The sequence below is a fragment of the Camelus bactrianus genome, chromosome 13, assembly GCF_048773025.1.
Source record: "Camelus bactrianus isolate YW-2024 breed Bactrian camel chromosome 13, ASM4877302v1, whole genome shotgun sequence".
In the NCBI taxonomy this organism is placed as follows: domain Eukaryota; kingdom Metazoa; phylum Chordata; class Mammalia; order Artiodactyla; family Camelidae; genus Camelus; species Camelus bactrianus.
In genome coordinates, this window is record NC_133551.1 from 60,573,943 (window position 1) to 60,595,810 (window position 21,868).

A 21,868-nucleotide genomic window follows, 5' to 3' on the forward strand; every position below is an offset into this window, starting at 1 on the left:
TGACAGTCCTCCATCAGGGAAGAACTGGACAAGTTATATCCCAGTGTAGATCAGTGGAATCACTGTTGGCAACTTATTTTGATTGTGGAGATTATCAGATGACAGAAGCTCTTTTTTGATTCTTATAATTGATCATCTAGAATCTGATTTGTCCTGGTTATGGACACCCCAAGGATTGAATCTGTACCATCCAGGATCTGCTGAATGGACTGTTTTCTGACCATGCGTCCTTGCCTCTGGAGACTCTTGTTGGTTGGAGCATAGTTGTTATTTTAAGGTTTTTTAGGTTTTTATGCTGTCTGGATACCTTAGCCAGCAGTCACCAGCTCAGAATTTCTAAACTTACCCAGCAAATCTCCAATAGCAAACCTTAAAAAGGGGGGATGGGGAGGGCTTCAAAAAGAAAAAAAGATAGAAAATTTTTTTTTAGATCAGAGCAAGACAAAAAAAAGGACTCACACAGCCATAGTGTGCCTGGAATTTGCGGTTGAGTAATACTTTCCTGTTATTTCTTTTTTAGGTTGTTTTTCATCATTCAGAACATTGCCTGAAGCAGGTCCACCATGCCGTTAGTAACGAGGAACATCGAGCCAAGGCACCTGTGCCGTCAGACGTTGCCTAGCGTTAGAAGCGAGCTGGAATGCATGACCAACATCACACTGGCAAATGTCATCCGACAGCTGGGCAGCCTGAGTGAGTGCCGCAGAGAGCCTGTGCTTTGCCCTCAGGGGTCGTTGGTGCTCTTTATTTAGTTTCCTTCTCCTCCCGTTTTCCTATTTCTCCCCCATCTGCCTTCCCTAGGTAATGTGAAAATGTATCCCCCCCCACCCCCCCAAGAGAGGCTCCTTTGTACAGAGTCTTCCCCTCAACCCTTTCTTCATCTACTGCCACCCTCTAGGTTCCCTCCCCCTCCCCCTCCACCTGCTTCAAAAGAAATCTGTGGAAATGGTGGCCGGAAGGGCTGCAGCAGAAACTGCAGATGGAATGACAGAGCAGAATTCTCTGTGTGTAAAGTGGGAGGTTCACAGAGCAGTATCTTGGGTTGGGGAATGTGCCTGTAATTGCATGAGCTGTTCAATGTAGCCTTTGTTGAAGCCACAAATGTTCCAATAGTCTGTATCTACCCGACACCCCCTTTTCTTCCCAAAGAGGAGTAAAGCAAACATGCACTCAGAGAGATTCTGGCTGACTTGTCTACCCTGGTACTCATTTAATTGTGCTGCAAGCCCCCAGGTCCAAGTTCAGGGTACAAATTACTTCTGTAGTCTCTGGGGTATTGGGGAGTTTTGCAAGCTATGTGAACACAGTGACACAAATTGTAGCTGGAGCCATTCTTCTTTAGGAGGAAAATGGGGGTTAGCCCAGTCTGTTTGGAGCTGAGGGAAAGCCAGCTCAACTATAATTTTTTTTTTAATTGGCAAGTATGAATAAGGCTGCCTCGGGTGGGGTAGGTACATGCATGGGTTTGGATTTCATTCTGAATTAAGCTGACTTTGCTTGGAGCCAAGGTATGGGAAGGGCAGATGCTTGGATAGGCTCTGCGTTTGTCTAGTGCCACCCCAGCTCTCCAGAATCTCTCAGAATGCCATGTGAGTGATATTCCTTAGCAAAAGCATCTTGGTGTAAATTATTTCAAACATTCACCCCTCCTATTGCGTCACTGCCCTTAGTGAAGGCAGTGGAATATCAAGAAAGCCTGCATCCCCCCAGATAGTAATAGACCCTGCTTTTAAAATAGGGGCCTGAGGAGACAGCTGTGTGACCAGTTGATGTATGGGGTCTGAGATTCCTAAGCCTTCACCTAGCCCAGAGGCCGTCTCAGTTGATCCAGGGCTTAGGGAAACCTGGATGGGGCGTCATGAAAGAAATGAAACCTTGCCAGTGTCTGTCTTGCACAAAGGAACGTTGACAGCAGTGCAGCAGCAGTACAGCTGACAAGGAAGCACATGAAGGCTGCAGAGAGCCTCACTGCTTCTTAAAAGCATCATTTCTGCCTCTGTCACCCTGAGAAGGCCAAATGGGTGGAAGTCAATCACACACTGGTTCCTTCTCCATAGGACAAAGGACATCTAGCTAATGATGCTTCTTATTCTCACTCAGCAGGAGTTACGCTCTCTCTCAGGTGTTTTTCCGGGGTAGTATTGTTGGATGCCATTGCTCACTCTCCCACTTGTGATCAGACCACTCCTATCTTGAGAAAGCTGATCTGAGGGCCAGCTTGTGCCTATGGAAACAAGATTTCCTCATGCTGTAGAGCTTAGCTGACCCTTTATTCATCCAATAAATGTGTATTGAACATATTTTATGTGCCAGATGCTGAGGGGATAGAGCAATAATAAGAAATGGTCTCTGCCTTCTAGGAGCTCATAATCTACCAAAGGAGAAAGAAAGAAATATTTCTCAAGGGGAGAATAGGGAGAGGGTGAGAAGGGAACTCACATTTGTTGATTGCCTACTTTATGCCAGGTTTAATAGGATCTTGACATAGATTATCTTACTTAATCCTCTCAATAATCCTATGAGATTAGGTGTTGGTGTTCCCATTTTTCAGGTGAAGAAATGAAGGCTCAGAAAATTAAGATAACTTGCCTGCAGAAGGAACAGTTAATAAGAAACAAAGTCAGACTTCATAAGAATGTATCAGTCCTATCTTCTGTCTCTGTCTCTGCCAACGCTGTCCTGGTTTAGACCTTCTTTAACTCTCACCTAAACTTTTGTTCTAGCCTCCCCCTTCTCTGGTCATCTCACTTAAATCTGCAAATTTAAAACTCTTATAAAATCTTATAAATCTTACACCTAGACTCTTGCCAGAGTAGTCTGCCCAAAACTAAAATATCACTTTTTACATTTTTCAATTTTGAATTGTTTGAATTTTTAAAAGTTAAGCCTATGTTAACTTTTGCAGTTTATTTTTTTTCTTAAGTAGTGTCTTGTTTTATTTTATTTTTTTTAACTTTTACAATTTAAAAAGTGTTTTTAAAGTAAGAATATAAGTGTTAACTATGAATTTATCTCCCCTCTTCCTACTTGGCCTGGCATTCAAGACTTTTTAAGACCTGCCTTTCTTTTCAGCCTCATTTTCTGCAATCCATCTTCTCCCATTTTACAATCTTTTTAAGATTCTTTTAAAATGAAAAAGGGAAAAAAGAGGGGATGAAAAGGGAAAGAAGAAAGAATGAATTACCAACTACCTATAGCTTCTGAGACAGACCATACTCTCTCCTACTTCCTCCCAGTGCCTTGGTTTTTCCCACTGTGTGGAGAGTCCTTGCCATCCTGGTAGCTGAACTTCAAGGCTCAGGGATCTCCTCCTCCAGGTTGGACTAAGCACCCCTCTGAGCTCCTATTTCATGCCTGTATTATTACCTATCACATTATATTGAAAACTATCTTTATCTCCTATACCAAATTAAAAGTTCTTTGAAGGCAGAAATCATGTGTTTGTCCTTGAATCCCAATGTCTGTCTTGTGTGGTACCCGGCACTCAGTAGAAGCTCAGTAAATGTTTGTCAAATGAGTCATGCATGTAGTCTCTCCACCATTCCATGCAGTTGGTGCACTGAGAATATAGGGAGGGGAGGAATACTTCCTATGGGGAGTAGGAGCACACGGGGAATAGGAAGGGTCAAGGAAGTCTTCATGAAGAGGTTACATTTGAACTGAGCCTTGAAAGATGACTGAGATTTTCATTTAGCAGAGAAGGGTGCAGAAATGGGGTCATATGTGCTTCAAGCTCATGACATTGGCCTCATATATTATACTATAGCCAGAAATGCTTGGTCTAGTAGAGAAAGTCTGATTATGGAATGGGTAAAGTACAAAAATAAAAAATTCCACAGCCATAGATTGCTCCCTGGTAGCATATCCAGAATTCTTATTTTCCCTCAGTGCAGTGAGATTGGCATTTCACATATTAGGTTGCCATATCTTAGGAAATATGGGCACAGCCAGCCAGCCAGCACTTCTGAATCAGGATCCTGACCACCCAGGAGAATGGAACCCCCTCTTGGGTCATTAAGAAGGTATGCTATGGTATTGGGTTTTCTGAGTGCAGTGAGGCCATGCCATTGGGGGAGCTCCAAGACTCCCACTCAAACTCAAACAAGAGCAGCTTCATATTTTTAAAAATCAGTTTTACTTGTTTCACGTAAGATTTCATTTGAAAAGTTATGCTAAGGAAAAAAAATTGAAGACTGCTGCTGGAATCTTGTAAAATGGGACAGATATCTGTTATGAATGTCCTGATGTGATAGTGTCTTGGTATTCTGAATGAGTGAAGTTTAACTCTGAATAAGGCACTTTGATTTTCTCCTGTGTAAGTATCACACTTCTGTTTTCAGAGATTGGAGTAATTTTTCCTACTTAAAGAACAGGGCTGTCACATTACTGACAGGAATTATATTTATAATTTCATCTAAGCATAAAACTTAAGATACTTGAATGATCACACTCTTAAAAAAGTCATCTGATGTGGTTGACCAATATAAGGAAGAAACTTATTTGAACAGTTTACATTTTTGGCTCATTTAATCCTATGACAACTTGGTGAGAAAGGTATAGTTGTCCCCATTTTACATTTGAGGAAACTGAGGCTGAGAGCAAGACTTGCTGAAGAGTACACAGGTAGAAACAGAATGAACTAAGACTTAAATCCAGATTTTCTGACTTGAAGTCTTCTTCCACGTATCATCTTATAGTTCTAAGCATGCCTAGGGCCTGACGTGATGTGACAGTGGGGAAGCCTTCATACCACCTCACTCCCTCTTCAAATAGTGTTCTCAGTGTTGCCATTTTTATATGTTGGGGTTCTTTGTATGATTTTATCTTGAAAACCACTGTGCCACACTAAGCTCTACTCCCACTGTCACTGCTCCCTTCACTGGGGAGCAGGAAATCCTAGGTACTCTCTTGGTGACCTAAGGGTAAGTTGATTTGGGGCTTTCTTTTCCTCCAGAACAGTTGGTTGGTTAACAGATGCTTTTGAGCCTGGTTTATTTTCCACACTTAATGTTGTGTGTTTCTCTACTTTAGCCTTCCAATCACAAGTTTTTGTTACCTAGACAAGCATGATACAGTATGATTTCTTTGTTTTGTTCTATTTAATTGAGATGTAGTTGATTTATAATATTATGTAAGTGTCAGGTATACAACTTAGTGGTTCACAATTTTTAATAGTTATATTCCATTTAGAGTTATTAAATACTGGCTCTTCCTGTGCTGTACAATATTTCTTTGTAACTTACTTATTTTATGCATAATAGTCTGTACCTCTTAATCCCCTACCTCATCCTGCCTCTCTCCCCTTCCCTCTCCCACTGGTAACCACTAGTTTGTTCTCTGTGTGTGTGAGTCCATACAGTGTGGTTTTTACAGGAACTTAGCCATATTATGGACAGGGATCAGATAGGATCCTCAGTCTGCTGGAGTAGAAATGCAGCTCATTAGCCAATTTGTGTCCTTTGGTCTCAGGAGCTTCCTATGGTTTAGATCACAAAACCATTTGGTATGCAAAGACTTGCTGCTTCCTTGATTAAAAACTCTTTATTGACTAAATTTACCAGCAATTTAAAATATACCGTTGATTGGTCTTATCCTTACCCTCCAGGTTACTCTGGGAAGGTGAGTGAGCTGCACTTCACCCTGAAGGTGCAGTTTTGGCCTTTTGGCCTAATTTTTTCTCCTCAAGTGTAGACTAAGCATAAATGTAGTTTAGAAGCTAAAAATCAGAGCCTACTTTAAATAGTTCTCAAAGAAATGATCTTTTGGTTGGGCACAGTCGCTTATGCCTGCCTTCACCTTGCAAGTAAGAAACTCAGATGCTACATTATTCGTATGCACCGCTTTTCATTCCTAGCAAGAATGTGCTTTGTGGCTTGGAATGACAATATGGAGGTAGTGTCAGATTGCTGTTATGTTTCTTTGGCTGCAAATTCTCCTTGCATTCCAGGGTTGAAAGTACAGAACACTTTTCTTTTTCTAAAAAACAAGATACTGTGGAAAGAGACCACTGGTATGTTGTTTTTCAAGGAGAGCTTCAGTGTTTCAGCTTTTCACTTGTTCCCTGAGATGTAAATTTGAAGGATTATAACCTAAAACAAAGACTTCCAGAGTTCTAGGTTATAAAATATAAAATAACCTTTTCAACTCTTAGAAGAAGTTCTGAGTCTCTATTATGAGTTGTTAGTAAGTTCAAGGCCCCTTGAAGATATCACATCTCATCATGTACTTTTGGGGCTCCACTGAGGATGTAATTTCTGATTTTTCATGTTAATTGTAGACATCTAGAAGATCCTTCTAACTCCCAGTCTACTTTCCAAAACCATTTTTACAAAGTGCTTTTACATTTTACAAATCAGCAAAACTAAGGGCTGTAGACAAATGTGTAGAAATACTATACACTCTTCCAGGATTAGTTTTTTTCTAATACACCTTTTGATTTTATTCATCCTGCTTTGAGTTTTGTGACAGTTCAGTTTGCCAAAAAGACTCTATTAGTTTTAAAACACGTGCAGACTGCCCAAGCTTTGGAGGGTACGTCTCTGTCTCTAAGAGCAGGCTCTGCATGTAGCCTGAACCATCTTAGAGGGCAGATGTATGTATTTGGGAGACAGGGAATACAGTCTTTAGTGGCCAGTTTTTCTGACCATTTATGTCACTTTTATGCAGTAGTGACTTGGTTTCTTTGCTCTCTCAGGTAAATATGCTGAGGACATTTTTGGAGAGCTCTTTACCCAGGCAAATACTTTTGCCTCTCGGGTAAGCTCTCTTGCTGAGAGGGTCGACCGCCTACAAGTTAAAGTCACTCAGCTGGATCCCAAGGAAGAAGAAGGTAAGGAAGCTGAGCTCAGCATTTGCAGGCTCTGCTGAGCAGTTGCTTAGAGTTTTTTTTTTTTTTTTCCTGATTTATAAAAAATGAGGGGAGAAATCACAGAGACCTATGGAGTTCTGCTTTGAAATGACACAAGCCTGGGTGGTGTAAAGAAACCTTTTTATCTCTACCATACCTCCACACACTCCCTTTCTCCCATTTCCCCCATTCTCTCTTTCCCAAATTCCCCTTCCCCAGGATCGTATTTTGCTACCATAAAAGTACTTGGAAGATTCATTCCTCCTAAGGAGAGGCCTGCTAGATCTGGCCACATAGTAAACCTTTGTGTTGCCTCATTTTGTTCAGTCATGAAATGGCTGGGCTGCTGACAGCCTTGTGGGGCTTCCCCAGAGGGGGAGGAAAAAAAACCTGGCTGCAGACAGCCGCAGCCAAGAAAATGCTGCAGCTGAGGCCTCTCCGACTGGTGTGACTCAGTGTTTGTTCAAATAGCCTGTCGTCCATTTTCTAATGCCTTCCATCTTCTTTCAGTGTCACTACAAGGAATCAACACCCGAAAGGCCTTCAGAAGCTCTACCATTCAAGACCAGAAGCTTTTTGACAGGAACTCTCTCCCTGTACCCGTCTTGGAAACATACAACACCTGTGATACTCCTCCGCCTCTCAATAATCTTACCCCTTATAGGTAACCTGGCTAGCTCCTCCCTTTTTTGGCCTGTGGTTAGCAACACTAGGTTGCCTTCTTATTTAAAGATGTTTACATCAGAGGATTGTATCAAAAACATACTACCTACTATCCCAGAGTTGCTTGTGGCCACAGAAGCTAACATTTACCACGTAAACCGTTATCACCTATTATTGTTTGGTTTCTGAAATTCGTAATGAATATAATATATATTGAAAGTTTGTTATAGCATTGCATGCTGCAGAGTTTGATTTGGTATAAGCCAGGTCCATCTTGGATTCCATCCAAGGAATTCAGTTATTATAGAACCAAAAGGACTTTGTTATAAGGCAGTCCTATAGCATGCATCCCAGGGGCAACATTCTAGCAAGGCTCCTACTTACTCTGAAACCACTAGATCACCAGATGTTTGGGCGTGTTAGTGGGGCCAGCCTTGTGGACTGGCTATGCTGGGCCCTGAGGGTCCTTCCGAAGCTTAAGGAGTAATTGGCATTCTTCCATATGAGTGTCGTTCACTTTGTTTTGAACATCTTTTCAACAGTCCCCTCTGAAAGGACCTACAGTGCAGTGGCTGGACTTGAAAAAGAAGGTAGCCTTATAGACAACGTAACGTCCCTCCCCTCTAGTGGTCTGGTAGTGTTATCCTGTGAAAAACCACCGAGCAGGGGCAGAAAGTGAATATTTATCTTGCTTGCATCCATAAATATCTTTGGAACAGGTAAAAGTAATTACAGATAGCTGGAGGCAGATGTCTTCTGTGAGACATGGGTATACTGCAAAGTAGGATATGTGTGTGTGAAATTCAAGGACACCCACCTGATCCAGAGAGCCGGAATAGGAGCACAGTCGCTTCTCACACAGACACAGGAAAGTACATGACATCTATCCTGTATTATCACTGGGTGAAATTATGTTTGCCTCTCGAAGGGGCTCGCTAACACAGCAGAGCAGAGATTTGACTCTGTAGCCTCCATCAGTTTAGTCTGATTATATCTGAGCAGAGGGGTTGTGGGGCAAGAACGGACAACACACCTGATAATATTGAAGGGAGTATGAGAAGACAAGTTTATTTTTCAGTTAATGTAGAGTATTTTCCTTTTTAACATTCTCCACTCAGTTATCTGGATTTGGCCTAACAGAAATAAGCAATGGTGTAGCTAACTCAGAACACGATTTAATATAAAAATCATTAGAGCTTGATTTGGAAATGCTTTCTGTGTGTTGTGATAGTATTGGAGGTCAAGGAAGAGTTGCCTTTCCAATTCTTTTTACTTCAGAGTAGTGTTAAAATAAATGTCTATCCTTACGGACATGCTTTCTGGAAAGCGAGAGAGACTTAGCCATGCCAAGGTGCGGGACTGCAACCAAGGTCATTGAGTCTGGCAGATAATCCTTACATTGACACTCAGTAGCTCACTCTGTACTTCTGTCACAGCCACTAAGAGATGGTAATTAAATCTTGTGGTCATAAAACAGCTGGCCATCTTTTCTCACTGGGGCCCCCTTGTGGTTGGGGGCTGGGGGCGGAAGCTGAGCTATTCTGGAAGGGAGCAATTGGAAGTGGAGTACTGTGATTATCTGTATTTACAGAAGAATAACAGCTGCACACCTACACATATTCATGGGTTTATATGCATACATGTGTACACATGTGAACCTGCACATGTGTGCACAGGTTTTGGGTGGTTGGGAAGCCACTAATGATTTCTAGACAGACCTGGGCAGTTGATGGTGTTAGGGGAACCAGCGGCAGAAATCCCATCTGATGTGCCAAGATATCAGAATGTCCTCAGGGAGATGTCTGTGGCCATGCAGATCATTAGAAATAATCAGAATCCCTGGTGCTGTAGCTCATTCTTGCCCTGATCATGCAAATTCCTCTACCAGAATTTGAAAGTAAAGCTAAGGTTCTTAAAAAGCCAGACAAGTAAAGAAGTGTTGTGCCATTCAGGGTCATTGGAACGCTGATATGGGAGAGGAAATATGCAATCGATTTGAATGACTTTTTGATTCCTCAGTGTAAAAACTGCTAACTGGTAGGTGTTTGGAATATTGGATTTGGTTGGGAGCTCATCTGTCCACTGACAGCTGCTTGTCTTCATTTCTATCCCAGGGATGATGGGAAAGAGGCACTCAAATTCTACACAGACCCTTCGTACTTCTTTGATCTTTGGAAGGAGAAGATGCTGCAGGACACCAAGGATATCATGAAAGAGAAGAGAAAGCATAGGGTGAGGGGAAAGGGGCCTCTGTTCTACACATCAGTAGGCACGATTGTGGAGGGGGATAAAAAGGAAGCCAGTCTTATGTGAAGTAATCATTCCGAGTGGCTGCTTGCTTGGATGCCAGGTGAAACTCTTAAAAAAATGTGTCCACTCCAAACACAACCAAGATGAAAGTATAAATCATACCAAAAATATGTTTGTTCCCCCCAGCGCTATTAACAATTGAGTATATTCAGGCTGAGTTTTAGAAATTGACTTTTCTAGTCACAGTTTATTTCTCTTGCAATTTGCACCTGACTCTGCTGGACACTCAAGCTAAGCTAGTCCCTTCCCTACCAGTTCTGCAGCTCATTTCTCAGAGATCAGCACAAGGCTCTACAGTGTTTGATTTGCAACAGGAGCACTTTAACACCTTGACTACCGATTGTGCGGGGCAGGAGTGGGAGTGTAGGCCTAGTTTTGGGAGATGCTCCCCTCCCCTTAGACTCCCAGTGATGTGTATAAGCATATGATGTACCAGTTGCATCCTCACAGTCCCATTAGCATGGCTGCTGGGAGGCCTAAGAGAGTGCCAGGGGCTAGTGCAGATGTACAGGCTGAAGAATTCTTCATTGGTTATTTCGGTTTTGGTTTTTTTTTAGCTATTTCCTTATTTCTGTCCCAGATACCTACAGCTGCTATTATTTCTCTTCTCTCTTGACTGACCTTTTGTGGCAGAGCAAATAACAAATACCTATTTACTAACTTCCTAACAATTAGAGCTGCTTAAAAACATGAATGAGTTACCCAAAGAGTAACTTTCAGTTACTCAAACCCACTCAAAGAGTGGGTTTCCATCCCTAGAGGTGTTTGAGCCCAGGAGGTAGTTTGGATTGGATGACCGCTAGGTTACTCTACCCAGCAATTCTATAAATTCTGTAGTTTTTGTATGTTGTCTAGGCAGATCATCTCTTGGGTGTGCATCTATGAAGGTGGATGGAATTTTAATGAAGAACTTTGGGAAATGTTTTAAGGCTTTTCTGTTTCTTTTCATTATAGAAAGAAAAGAAAGAGAATCCAAATCGAGGGAATGTAAACCCACGTAAAATCAAGACACGTAAGGAAGAGTGGGAGAAAATGAAGATGGGTCAAGAATTTGTGGAATCCAAAGAGAAGCTGGGGCCTTCTGGGTAGGTGTTGCTTTTGTTGTCTTGGTAGCATTCTTTAAAGGTGCTGGGCACCTGGGGACAGCAGTCTGACAGCTCTAGCATGATACCTTTCATACCCCCTGAAGTCTGGCTGTGTGGCTTAAATCAATACCACTGTTAAGCAGCTAGTTTAAAGTGCCTCCATCTGGTGATTAAAATTTGCTAAAAAAAAAAAAAAATCAAGAGACTCGGCAGTTTAAATGAGGTGACCAGAGTGGTCTGGAAAAGAAAGCCCATGCCTTCTAGTGCCCTTACTCTGCCAGACACTGGTATGTCTGAGGGTCTCAAAGGAAAGACTAGAAAGGAAAGGGAAGTGATCTTGGGAGGCTTTTGCCTCCAGAGCATTGATTTGAAGGTCATGGCTAAGAGCTGGGCAGTTCACGGGAGTGGGGAGGGCCAGGCAGAATTTGTGTGCATCACCAAAGCAACTTTTCAGTCAGCCTTTGTCAGTCTCAGAAGAGAGGTTGGCCAAGGGACTGAAAGCAGACCTAAGAGACAGTGTGGGAAAGGTCGCTCAGCCAATATTGAGGCTATATATCTCTGTGGAGAAATAGTAGATGTCATTTTGACCCCATTTCCCAATACCAAATCACACTAGAGGTTTAAAAGGGAAAAAATGGTTTTAAAGCTTGGTTTGATGCTTATCCTGGTGTCCGACCTGTGTGACATTCAAAGCCAAGTCACCACGACTGCTTGGCATGAATGTCGCCCTGGTTTTTCCCTTAAATACCTTGCATCCTGGCTCTCAGAGAACCATGCCAGCCAATGCCTGGTATCTAGGAATGATAAAAGGAAAGAGATGAGTTGTTCTTGCTTTTAGGAATAATTCTACCTTGAAAATCTTGACTTTTAGAAATCTTGACACTTCTGACACTTGTTCTTCCTGAATTAAGAGATTTGTCTTAAAGAGTGATGAAGATGGTGAGAGGAAAAATAAACCTTTCTTTCTACGGGGGAATCAGCCCTGAGGGTACCTCCGTTACCTTCCTCCTGATAAAAAGGGGCCATTTTGTTCCACAGTTCCATGCTGTTCAGACAGGCCCTTGTCATATGATGGTTCAGTGACTCTAAGGCCAGCAGCTTGCATATTCGGAATGCCAACCAACGATTTTGTGTGTGTATGTGTGTGTGTGTCTGTGAGTCTGTGTGTCTGTGTAATTGTGGTGGTGAAAAGGAGGACTTTGCCTCCCATTTTCCTGTTGTCCAAGAGGTTTGGGATTGGTCAGCATGGCTGTCTACCTGCAGATGCTTATTGGTGAAGCTGTAAAGAGATATGCCAAATCTACAGGGCTACAGGCCTTGGAGATTCTCAACATCAGAGCATCATTTGATTAAGTTAGTTCCCTCCAACTCTCTTCTTGGAGTCTGTTTACATGAGTTCCTTAGAACCCAACAATGGTGGAAAGAAGGGGGAGGTAGAGCACAACAGGCCCCATTTTGCTAGCTGCTGCTTGCTGTATTTGTGCTTGTTTGGAAGTTTTTTGCCATCCACCGAGAACAATTTCACCCAAGGCCCAGTTCTGTGAGAACAGGAGGTTTTCACGAGGCAAGCCCTAGCACCCCACTTTAATCAGCAGCTCATTTTGTTAGATAAAGAGACCTGGCAGAGACCATGTCTAACTACCACACAGCAACATGCATCTGTCCTCAGCTTGATTTTGCAATCAGATGCCTCCTTGGCCTTTGAGCGCTCTAGAGGCTTGCTGACCTCAAAACCAGGCTGTGTGCCAGTCACGTGTTTGTAGCTCACTAGCCTTGGGGCTTGGCTTTGCCCTTTGCCACAAGACAGACTTTGGGATTTGGGTCTGGGCTGCTCCTAATATTTGGGAGAGAATTTAAAAGAAGTGCTGGGTTTAACAAGGCCAACACTGGGAGAGCAACAGCATGGTTTTGGTAACCTGAGTTGAATCCCATTTATACAGACAATTGAGCAGAAACATCTGGGAGATATTTTAGCAATAGTATGTTTAGTCCTAAAATAAAATTTCAGTACAACGGAAACTGTATGGGAAATATACCAATTTTATTTCCCCCTAATAGCTTTTATATCAAATGTAGTTTTGTGGGGTCTCTTGCAAAAATAAGAGAGTACCACTCAGACTTTAAATGTCAGTTTTGGCCTTGCGTTCATTTTCAGGTATCCACCCACCTTGGTGTACCAGAATGGCAGCATTGGCTCTATTGAAAACGTGGATGCAAGCAACTACCCACCACCACCACAGTCAGACTCCACTTCCCCACCTTCTCCTTCCTTCTCTGAGGACAGCTTGCCTCCCCCACCAGCAGAATTCAGGTAAATGGTGGTACCTCTTCCATCTACTTTGGATGGTTAAACACTCAAGAACAAGGTAGGAGTTCCAAATCCAGGCCAGGAGCACTAAAATAACTTCAGGCAAGTCTGTCTAGATAATAAAAGTAATTAACATTTATGAAGTGTTTGTAAGTTGCCAGGCATTATGCCAGACACTGTATGTTACTTAATTATTCAAGAGTCCTCTTGAGATAGGAACCCATTTTTCAGATGAGTGAACAGTGAGGCACAGAGTGGTCAGTGAACTTATCTAAGATCACATGTCCAGTTAGTGGCAGAGTGATAGTTGGAAAGCAGGCCAGTCTGACTCCAGAGCCTGTGTTCTTAACTACTAGCTATACCTGAATGTGACAGAAGTCACCAGCTTATCACTTGTTTTTTACTTAGCTTTGACACTGCATGAAATGAGATGGTATAATCTGCTGCTATCCATATTGAGCAGACATCTTGCCCAGTTATCTAGAAGATAGTCACCCTTTCCTCCTGTTGCCTCTGGTTCATTCCACTGTTGGGTAGAATCTCCAGAAAGAATGAAACAAAAGGAAAAGAGATGAAACTTAGAATGTGACCATTGTGATAATTTGTCAGTGTCATTGTGATAAATTGACAGTGGAGGTGTGTAGGAGAAGAGTTAGCAAGTAATAGCTGAAAGGGGAAGGGATCTGGGGAGTGTTCAGATTTCAGTGTTTCCTCGTAGTTACTTTTCTTTGTCTTGTCTGATGCCTGACAAGTGAGAGTTTTGAAAGGTATGCTTTTCTCCTTGGACACTGTTTAATCAGTGATTGGATATGTTGAGGACCCCTCAGATGGAGACCTAAAGCAGTGCTGTCACCCCCACTCCTCAGCCCATTCTTGGCTCTTGACACCACTAATCTCAAATCTCCTGCCTCCCAAATCACTTCCTGCTGGTTGCCCTGTCGGATGCTACTAAGGCTTGAAGGTCTGTGGAAAATTCCAAGATGGATGCTTTTCTAAGGAGTAGCTATTAGTGCAGGGCAGATACAAAGGTGGAAAAAGAAGCCTTTCAGTCTCACACATAGCCTGAGACCTTGCAGCTGCAGTGGAGCATGCCTGACCCAGGAGAAGTGCGTCTTAATCCTCTCTCAACCCGGGTCAAGTCTGGTGCCACATTCATTTCCCGTCTCTGCTGACCCTCCAGCCCTCATTCCCTCTCAAGTTTTTCCACATGAGCACTGAAGGTGCATTCACCTAAATCTGTACCCTGCTCAAGTTTGGTTAGCTTGGCTTGGATTTCCTGCCCTCACAGGATCTGGTGAATGTTAATAGCCTGTGGAACAGATCCTGGTGGGTGGGTGGTGTTTGAAGAGATGATCTTGGCCAGCCCTTACCTGTTAGAAGAATCCTAAGTCCACTCTTTCAGTTTTTTTAAATTTCTGCTTATATTCCTCTGCTGATGGGAGGCTCATTACCTTACAAGAAGCTCATTATCTTATAAGGCTGCCCATATCATTGTTCTGTTCTGACCATTTCCAGGTTTTTCTTTCTTTTGGAGTCAAAATGAAATGATACTATCAACCATAATGAACCTAGGCTTATAGAGAGGCTTAACTATAGCTGGATGTTTCCATCCTGAAAGTGATGGTGGGTCTTTTTTCTTTGTCATTTCAGCTACCCAGCAGACAGTAACCAAAGAGGGTCTGGCTTAGTTGGACCCAAAAGATCCAGTGTGGTTAGCCCAAGCCATCCACCACCAGCTCCTCCTCTGGGCTCTCCACCAGGCCCCAAACCCGGGTTTGCTCCACCACCTGCCCCTCCGCCTCCACCTCCAATGATGAACACTCCACCCCCACCACTGCCTGGAGGATTTGGGTCTCCAGGGACCCCACCACCACCTTCACCCCCATCTTTCCCACCTCACCCCGATTTTGCTGCCCCTCCACCTCCTCCCCCACCACCAGCAGCTGACTATTCAACACTGCCACCACCTCCCTTGTCCCAACCAGCAGGAGGAGCCCCTCCCCCTCCGCCTCCCCCACCTCCTCCGGGGCCCCCACCTCCCCCTTTCAGTGGTGCAGATGGCCAGCCTGCTGCACCTCCGCCACTTTCTGATACCACCAAGCCCAAGTCCTCCTTGCCACCTGTGAGTGATGCCCGCAGCGACTTGCTTTCAGCAATCCGTCAAGGTAAAATCATGAAGCCTTGTCTTCCTACAGCTGGGATGACTGACTGGAGGGTGGACAAGGGGTTCTGTGCCCTTCTAAGGGACTAGCTTTCACTGGGTGGGGAGAGATTGGGACCTCAGACCTTGGATCAGTCTGAAGGAAGGCTTCACTCTAAAAAAACAGAGGTTTATATTTCTTTCCACCTTGGTTTAAAGTAAAGGACTCTTAACGTGGGATCTTTGAACTTGAAAATGTATGCTTTGTGTGTGTTTGCATCTATTTTGTGCCCCAGGGGAAAACAAGCATCACTGTCCTAGAAGGTACTTCCTCAGCTGGACTGTAACCCCCCTGTCCTCCATTTTTGCCTTTTATATCCTTCCTCCCTACTCCCCCCACTCCTGCTTCCCACCCCCTTCTTCTCCCCCTTTCTTGCTATCCCCTTCCTTTCCTTTCTCTCTACCTTTCTCCCCTCCCTCATGATCAGTTTACCCTTGGGAGCATTTATTCTTTTTCTGTCAGAGTTTGGGTCTGGTGCCAAGGGGTTATAGTGGTTTCTTCTGTTTGATCCTGAAGGGACTGAAGGATTGTCTAGAGGAGACAACCTAGCTGAGCTCCATGAAAATCGATGAATTGGGCAGACTGAGTGCCTGCTGCACTCCGGGCAGACTCTGCCCACTCAGATCCTCATTAGAAGTACCATCCTCATCGGCCTGAGAGCGCGGAAATCGGGAAGAATGGCAGGCTTCCTTTCAGAAACACCTATAGTGCTGGGGCCACGATTTCATAAAACCTCATCTTTACTTCTTGTCCCGTTTCCCCCTTTCCCTCTTGGCTTTCCCAGAGGATCCTTCTTTTTTGTTGTCCTTTCCAGTACCTAACCCCACCACAGCCACCAGGGCCACTCCCTCTTCCTCAGTCTGGAATGGATTCTGAGACTGACTTGCCTTTTTAACCCTTCTCTCTCCCACCAGGCTTTCAGCTGCGCAGGGTTGAGGAGCAGCGGGAACAAGAAAAGCGAGATGTTGTGGGCAATGACGTGGCCACCATCTTGTCGCGTCGCATTGCTGTGGAGTACAGCGACTCAGAAGATGACTCCTCTGAGTTTGATGAGGACGAATGGTCGGATTAACTCTTCTGCCTGCTGCCCACTTCCTTTTTCTTTCCTTCCTACCTGCCTTCTTTGCTGCCTATCCCAACAGTCCCAAGGGGAAGAAAAGGGAGAAAAAAAATTTCCAGGGGCCAAAGCCTTCCCTAAAACAACCAAAGATGTATCCAAGTGCTTCCTCCAAATCAACATGTATTTCCCATCTTCCCGTAGTCAGGCCCCATGGGACTCCTGAGATTCAGTAGCTGAGATGTTTCCTGTTCCCTTCAAGTGACTGTTGCATATTGAAGAGAAGGAAAAACCCCAAAGCAGATCCCTTTGACTGGGTTTAAATTGGAGTTGGTGCCTTCTCCTAAGAGCCATTTTCTGTCATCTTCTTCCAGAATCCTTGCCCTCAGCTACTTTGAATAATGCCAGCCATCTTCAGGTTCTAAAGCCTGGAGGGACACAGCTGGCCCCTTTTCCCATGCACTAAGAGGGCAGAGCAGGCCACACACCCGAGTGCCTCACCCTTTTGCCCTGATCAGCAGGGTGAGGCTACTTTTTGCTTAAGCCGCCTCTGTATCTGGATGCCCTTTATTCCTGGGGCCATCAAGCCCCTAAAGAAATGTGTCACACACTCCCCCTTCTGCTCAGAAATGACGCCTTTCTGAAAGCAGGGCTGGTTGCCTCCCTCCCAGGCTCCCTCTCATGAATGTGGTGTTCAGGTGGCCCTAAAATGCCTCTCCCCCACCACCAGGTGCCTCCAATCACCATAGCCCAGTTCTCACCTCTAATACCCATGACCAAACTAGCTCTGACACGCAGGGATCTGGGCCTCTGCTGGCTGTCAGGAGCCAAGGTTAGAGACTTGGAACTACAGGACTGGAAAAATGGTAGAGCTCCTTGGGTCCTGCCCTCTTAATGATGCTGCAGCCTAGAGATGGAAGGTGACTTGCTCAAGGTCACACAGTTGGATGGTGACAGAACTAGAGCCCAGAGTTCCTGATTCCAAATCACCTGTGCTTTCTGGGACCAAATAGTGGGCACCCCTGGAGTCTGGGCAGAGCAGTCTTGGCATTGTGTAACTCTAGACCTCACCACAGGTGGGGGTCCCAGTAGAAGGGCTCAGGGCCTGTGCCAGGCCTGTCAGTGCTGCTCAGACCCTTATAGCCTCTATTGTAATTCTTTGCTCCCCCTTTCCTATCACCAGCCAACCACCTGGACTTGAGAGCTGCCCTTTTGGGGGACCAGAGGTAGTGAGAGAAGGAAGAGGGTAGGCAGCGTGACAGGTGCTGCTTTCAATTCCTCTACAACTCCTCCCCCTTTTATTTCCCCAATATAAGCGTAGGTTCTGCCAACTGTAGAAACTTCAGTCCCTCAGGCTGGCAGCCGCCTCAGGTAGCTGCCTGGAGGGGCCTGGCAGCCATGAGAAGGGCTGAAAGGCAGAGGGACTCTGGGTCTTGTTTCCAGCTCCTCTCCTCACTGCACACGATGATGTTCCCTCCTTGCTCCCCCTTTCTCCCAGAGCTAATACACAGGTGCTATTATTCAGGAAAAAACTGGTCAGCTTTGGCCAACAGTGAGGTTTCTTCTCTTCTGCCCTAACTATTGTGTAGCCTCTTATGCTGAAACCGGCTTCTCCTGGCTTCTCTGGCTTTCAGAGCCCTGAAACAAAGAGAAACAGGATCTGCCTCTACCCAGCACAGCAAATGGTTATAGTAATTGTCAAAGCCCTCATAAACCCCTCCGGCTTGAGGAGTGTGTAAGCACGGGTGCTGCTGCTGTGCCCTGGCTGAATGTTCCCCCTCTTCTTTCCTTGAACTCCAGGTGTGGGGACTGAGCCTTTAGAGGCCAGCATGCCCTCCTGCAGGGGCTGCTCTCCCCAGATCAGATGTCTCTGGCACAGGGCTGGCACCGGCCCAGTGAGGAGCATATCAGACGGTGTGCACCCCTGCCTTGCTTCCCACCTTGCGATCTGGGAGCTGAAGGGGCTTTCTTCAGAACCTAAAATGGCTGTTGAAGGTGCCCCTGGCTGCAGCCCAGCAGTGGCTGAAGCGGCAGGCGTAGAACAGTGGTTCTTCCAAATAGGTGTCCTGGGGCCTGGCCAGGCCAGGCCAGGGTTTGGGCCTAATGGCTTTGACTAAATTACCCCCATCCCCCTCCTTCCTGGAAAAGGGGGAGCCAGCACCACTCACTATCATTCTGCTCTGACCTTGAAGGGGGTGGTGTTGGCCTGGCTTCTGGAATGGACAGAGTCCGCTGTGGAAAGGGCTGGGGGCAGGAGGAGGTGGGGAGGAGCACTGCCTGCGGAAGGTAGGATTAGATCATTAGCTCAGTGACCTCCTAGGGTTTCTGTGTGCTGTGTTCTCATCCTACAGCTGGTTTGGTAATGATCTGCAAGTCCCGGAGAGCAACAGCACAGCTCTACCCAATGCTCTCATTAAAATCTATGCAGCCAAGCTCGGCGCTTTGTAGCAGCCGGCCTTGCGAAGCCTCCTCAGCTGGGGGGGGGGGGGGGTGCTGGGGACCCAGTCAGCCGAGAGGCCCTCTGGGCTCTACTTAATGCATATGTGTACACACACACACACACACACACACACACACACACACACACACTTCCTTAAACCCAGAGCTTCCTTTAAGATGATAAAGGACCTTGTGCAGGTAATTGTGTGTCTTTGGAATCCTGTAATTATAGAATGCAAAGTTTAGTGATTATTTAAATTGGGCTGAGGCTGGTAAGAATATGGAGCAATGGCCCATAAGGACTCTAAGGGCTGAAGCCTGGGAGCCACCTCCCTTCCCTGGTCTGCCCAGTCCAGGGTCCTGCCCCCATTCCTGTGGCCCAGGGGCCCAGCTTCCAGTCGGCAAGGTCAGAAGTGACTTGTGGCTTTGCCGTGGTTGTGAGATGAGCACATTCCAAAGAAGCAACCATGGGGAGGGGGCAGGCTCAGCGATCCCTTGGAGGCTCAGAGCAGCTGGCCCAAGCTCTAGCTCTCCTCCAGCGGAAGCTCAAGCGCCCTCAAAAACGACCCTGGCCAATGTCACCACAGAGCTGAGGCGGTGTTGTCAGGGCTAATGTGAAATCTCTTCCCGTGGCGCCGATCCTCCGGCTCTGCAGCGCCAGCTTGGACAGATTGAGGTCTCTGTGGCTTTGGTGACCCTGCTTAAGCATTCCCACCGTGTCCCAGCTCTGCGCTCAGCCTGCCTCCCACTGCAGCCCCCCTCACCTGACCTCAGGGCCTGGGAGGGGGGTGGGCAGTGCCCCAAGGCCAGGGACTTTTGCTCAGGAGAGATGTCAGGCTTTCTAGGGGCATCAGGCTTTGAGCTGTACTGGGCTCCAGCTAACCTGGGACCAGGTGTTGCCCAGAGATGCGCCTCATCCTGTGCCTCAGGAAGGGCTAGGGAACAATTTTGTTACTGTATTAACTTTACTCAGCTCACTTGAGAAACTAACCAATTTTTACTTTCTGTCTAGAATGATGTATGTGTAGGAGAGCTCCCAAAGTGCCTTGTTTTCTCTGTTATAAATATATTTATAAGGACCTGATCCAGTGGATTCTTGGGTGTGTCTGCTACATCAAGATTTTAGGGACTGGGCATATATGTAGTGGGGCTACAGTCTGAAGATGGGTCCCCTTCCCCTGAAGATGGGAAAGGAGCTTAAGGTGGAGATCTGAGTAATGGGGTTAAGCCAAACACCTAAAGTGACCCTTTCCTCTTCACCCTACTCCTCTCAGGTCCTTGGAAGGATGTCCAGTTTTTTAAAGCCCTGTGCCTCCAAGCCCGGTCTCATTTGAGTCCTTGCCAGGCTCATGTGTGTACTACATTAGCACCCCAGTGACCTGAAGATTCCATGTAACTGTTTTATCTATACATGCGAATACATAAATGCCAGCATTTTAAGTAATTTGATAAAGTCTTTGTAGCCACTCAGCCACCTCTGGTGTGTGTGTCTGTGTGTCTGTATGTGTTTAATGGGAGAAATAGAAGGGGGCAACACTGATAGCCACAGGTGGTGGCCAGAGTTCCGGAGGGAGGGTGGTGTGGGTGGGCTCGGAGGGCAGGAGGCCTCTGGGTCTGGATTGTGCACCCCGTGCAGGAGGTGGGGGATAAAGGCCAAAACCCTTCTGGTTTAGGAGGAACCTTAACTGGGGGACCTAGAGGCCCTCAGCTGGCAGGGGCTGCCGGCAACTCCTTGCATCAGGCAGGAGAGACGCACAAGCTGAATGCTGATGCTGCCTCCCAACATCTGGCCGGCATCTTGTCTGCCTCTCAGACCCAAGCAACTTACCTTAAATAGAACGATTTACAATGGAATCCGATAAAAGGTTTAGGCTGCTCCACACCCCCTCTCCTGCCTGGGAAGTCAAGGGGGCTGGGTTTATATTCTGACCCCAAAAAATGACCTACCCAGGAAGCAACGGTTCTGAGCGCAGCTGCTGCGGGTAACTGTCCCTGGGGGTAATTTATGAGCAGACACCCAATTCCTGGGCCAGCAGACACAGTGGAGTGGCCCCAGGAGAGGGGTAGGAACAGGGTTGGTGACTTGGCTGGTCATGCCTGCTGTTCAGTCACCCACTGGCATCCCAGGAGAGGGGGCAGAAGTTTTGAATTGTCAGCAACTGCTGCGCCAGCCACTCTGAGCTCATCGCTGAAGGTGGGGGTGCAGGGGAGGGGGCGCGGGAGCCGGCTCGCCCCAGCGGAGCCCCTCTCTCCACCCTCCTGCTCAGGCCTGTGTTTAGTCAGCACTTGGCTTCCCGAGGCCGGTGACTGACAGGCAGCCAGACGCCCGCCCTGGGAGAAGACAAAATGGTGGTGTCGGGAGCCGCCCTTGCTGGAGAATTGGAGGGAAGGAATGTGGTTCTGGGAAGCCAGAAGTCTGGGCTTAAATTCCAGCTCCTCCACTTGGGAGCTGTGACCCTGCACTTCAGCTTATTTCAACCTTATGAGTCAAGGGTCTTCCATTTTACACTTAAGAAAAACAGATTCAGAGAGGTTAAGTGAGTTGCCTAAGATCACATAGCTGGCCCAGAGAAGAGCCACAGTTCACACATGGGTCTCCCATGCTCTGTCCACTGTGCAACTTAAAACAGTTTTCAGAATATTTTCGTCTTAAACAGTTTTCAGAATATTTTCGTCTGGAATCATAGTCTTTAGTGCCATAGGATGCGTGCTAAAGGTTTTCTGTTATGGTCTACCTCACCCCCCGGTGCCCAGTTTGATAGGTGATGGTTATTTTTGCTCTTACTTTGAAGTCAAGTGCTAGACTGAGGGCCCAGCTATCCTTTAGAATTAGAAGTACCATGTGCCCTCAACTACTTGGAACAAAGTGGATTCCCTAGGTATGGGCTGGGGCTTCCAACAGACACACCCTCAATATGTGCACACACACCTGTTCAGGTGCACACATTTGTGCACACT

At 45.9% G+C, this 21,868-nt stretch overlaps 1 protein-coding gene across 3 annotated transcripts in view; it reads left to right on the top strand.

Moving 5' to 3' along the window:
* Positions 1-20,380, top strand: part of WASF2 (WASP family member 2) — a 61,283-nt gene extending 40,903 nt beyond the window's left edge. For all 3 annotated transcript variants that reach the window (XM_045511393.2, XM_045511392.2, XM_010947989.3), the window contains exons 2-9: positions 521-693; positions 6,695-6,829; positions 7,358-7,511; positions 9,625-9,742; positions 10,775-10,905; positions 13,061-13,216; positions 14,864-15,378; positions 16,329-20,380. In XM_045511393.2, the coding sequence (XP_045367349.1) occupies positions 564-693; positions 6,695-6,829; positions 7,358-7,511; positions 9,625-9,742; positions 10,775-10,905; positions 13,061-13,216; positions 14,864-15,378; positions 16,329-16,486 (1,497 nt within the window). In that variant the 5' untranslated portion in view covers positions 521-563 and the 3' untranslated portion in view covers positions 16,487-20,380. The remainder of the gene's footprint in view (positions 1-520; positions 694-6,694; positions 6,830-7,357; positions 7,512-9,624; positions 9,743-10,774; positions 10,906-13,060; positions 13,217-14,863; positions 15,379-16,328) is intronic.
* The last annotated feature ends 1,488 nt before the right edge of the window (positions 20,381-21,868 follow it).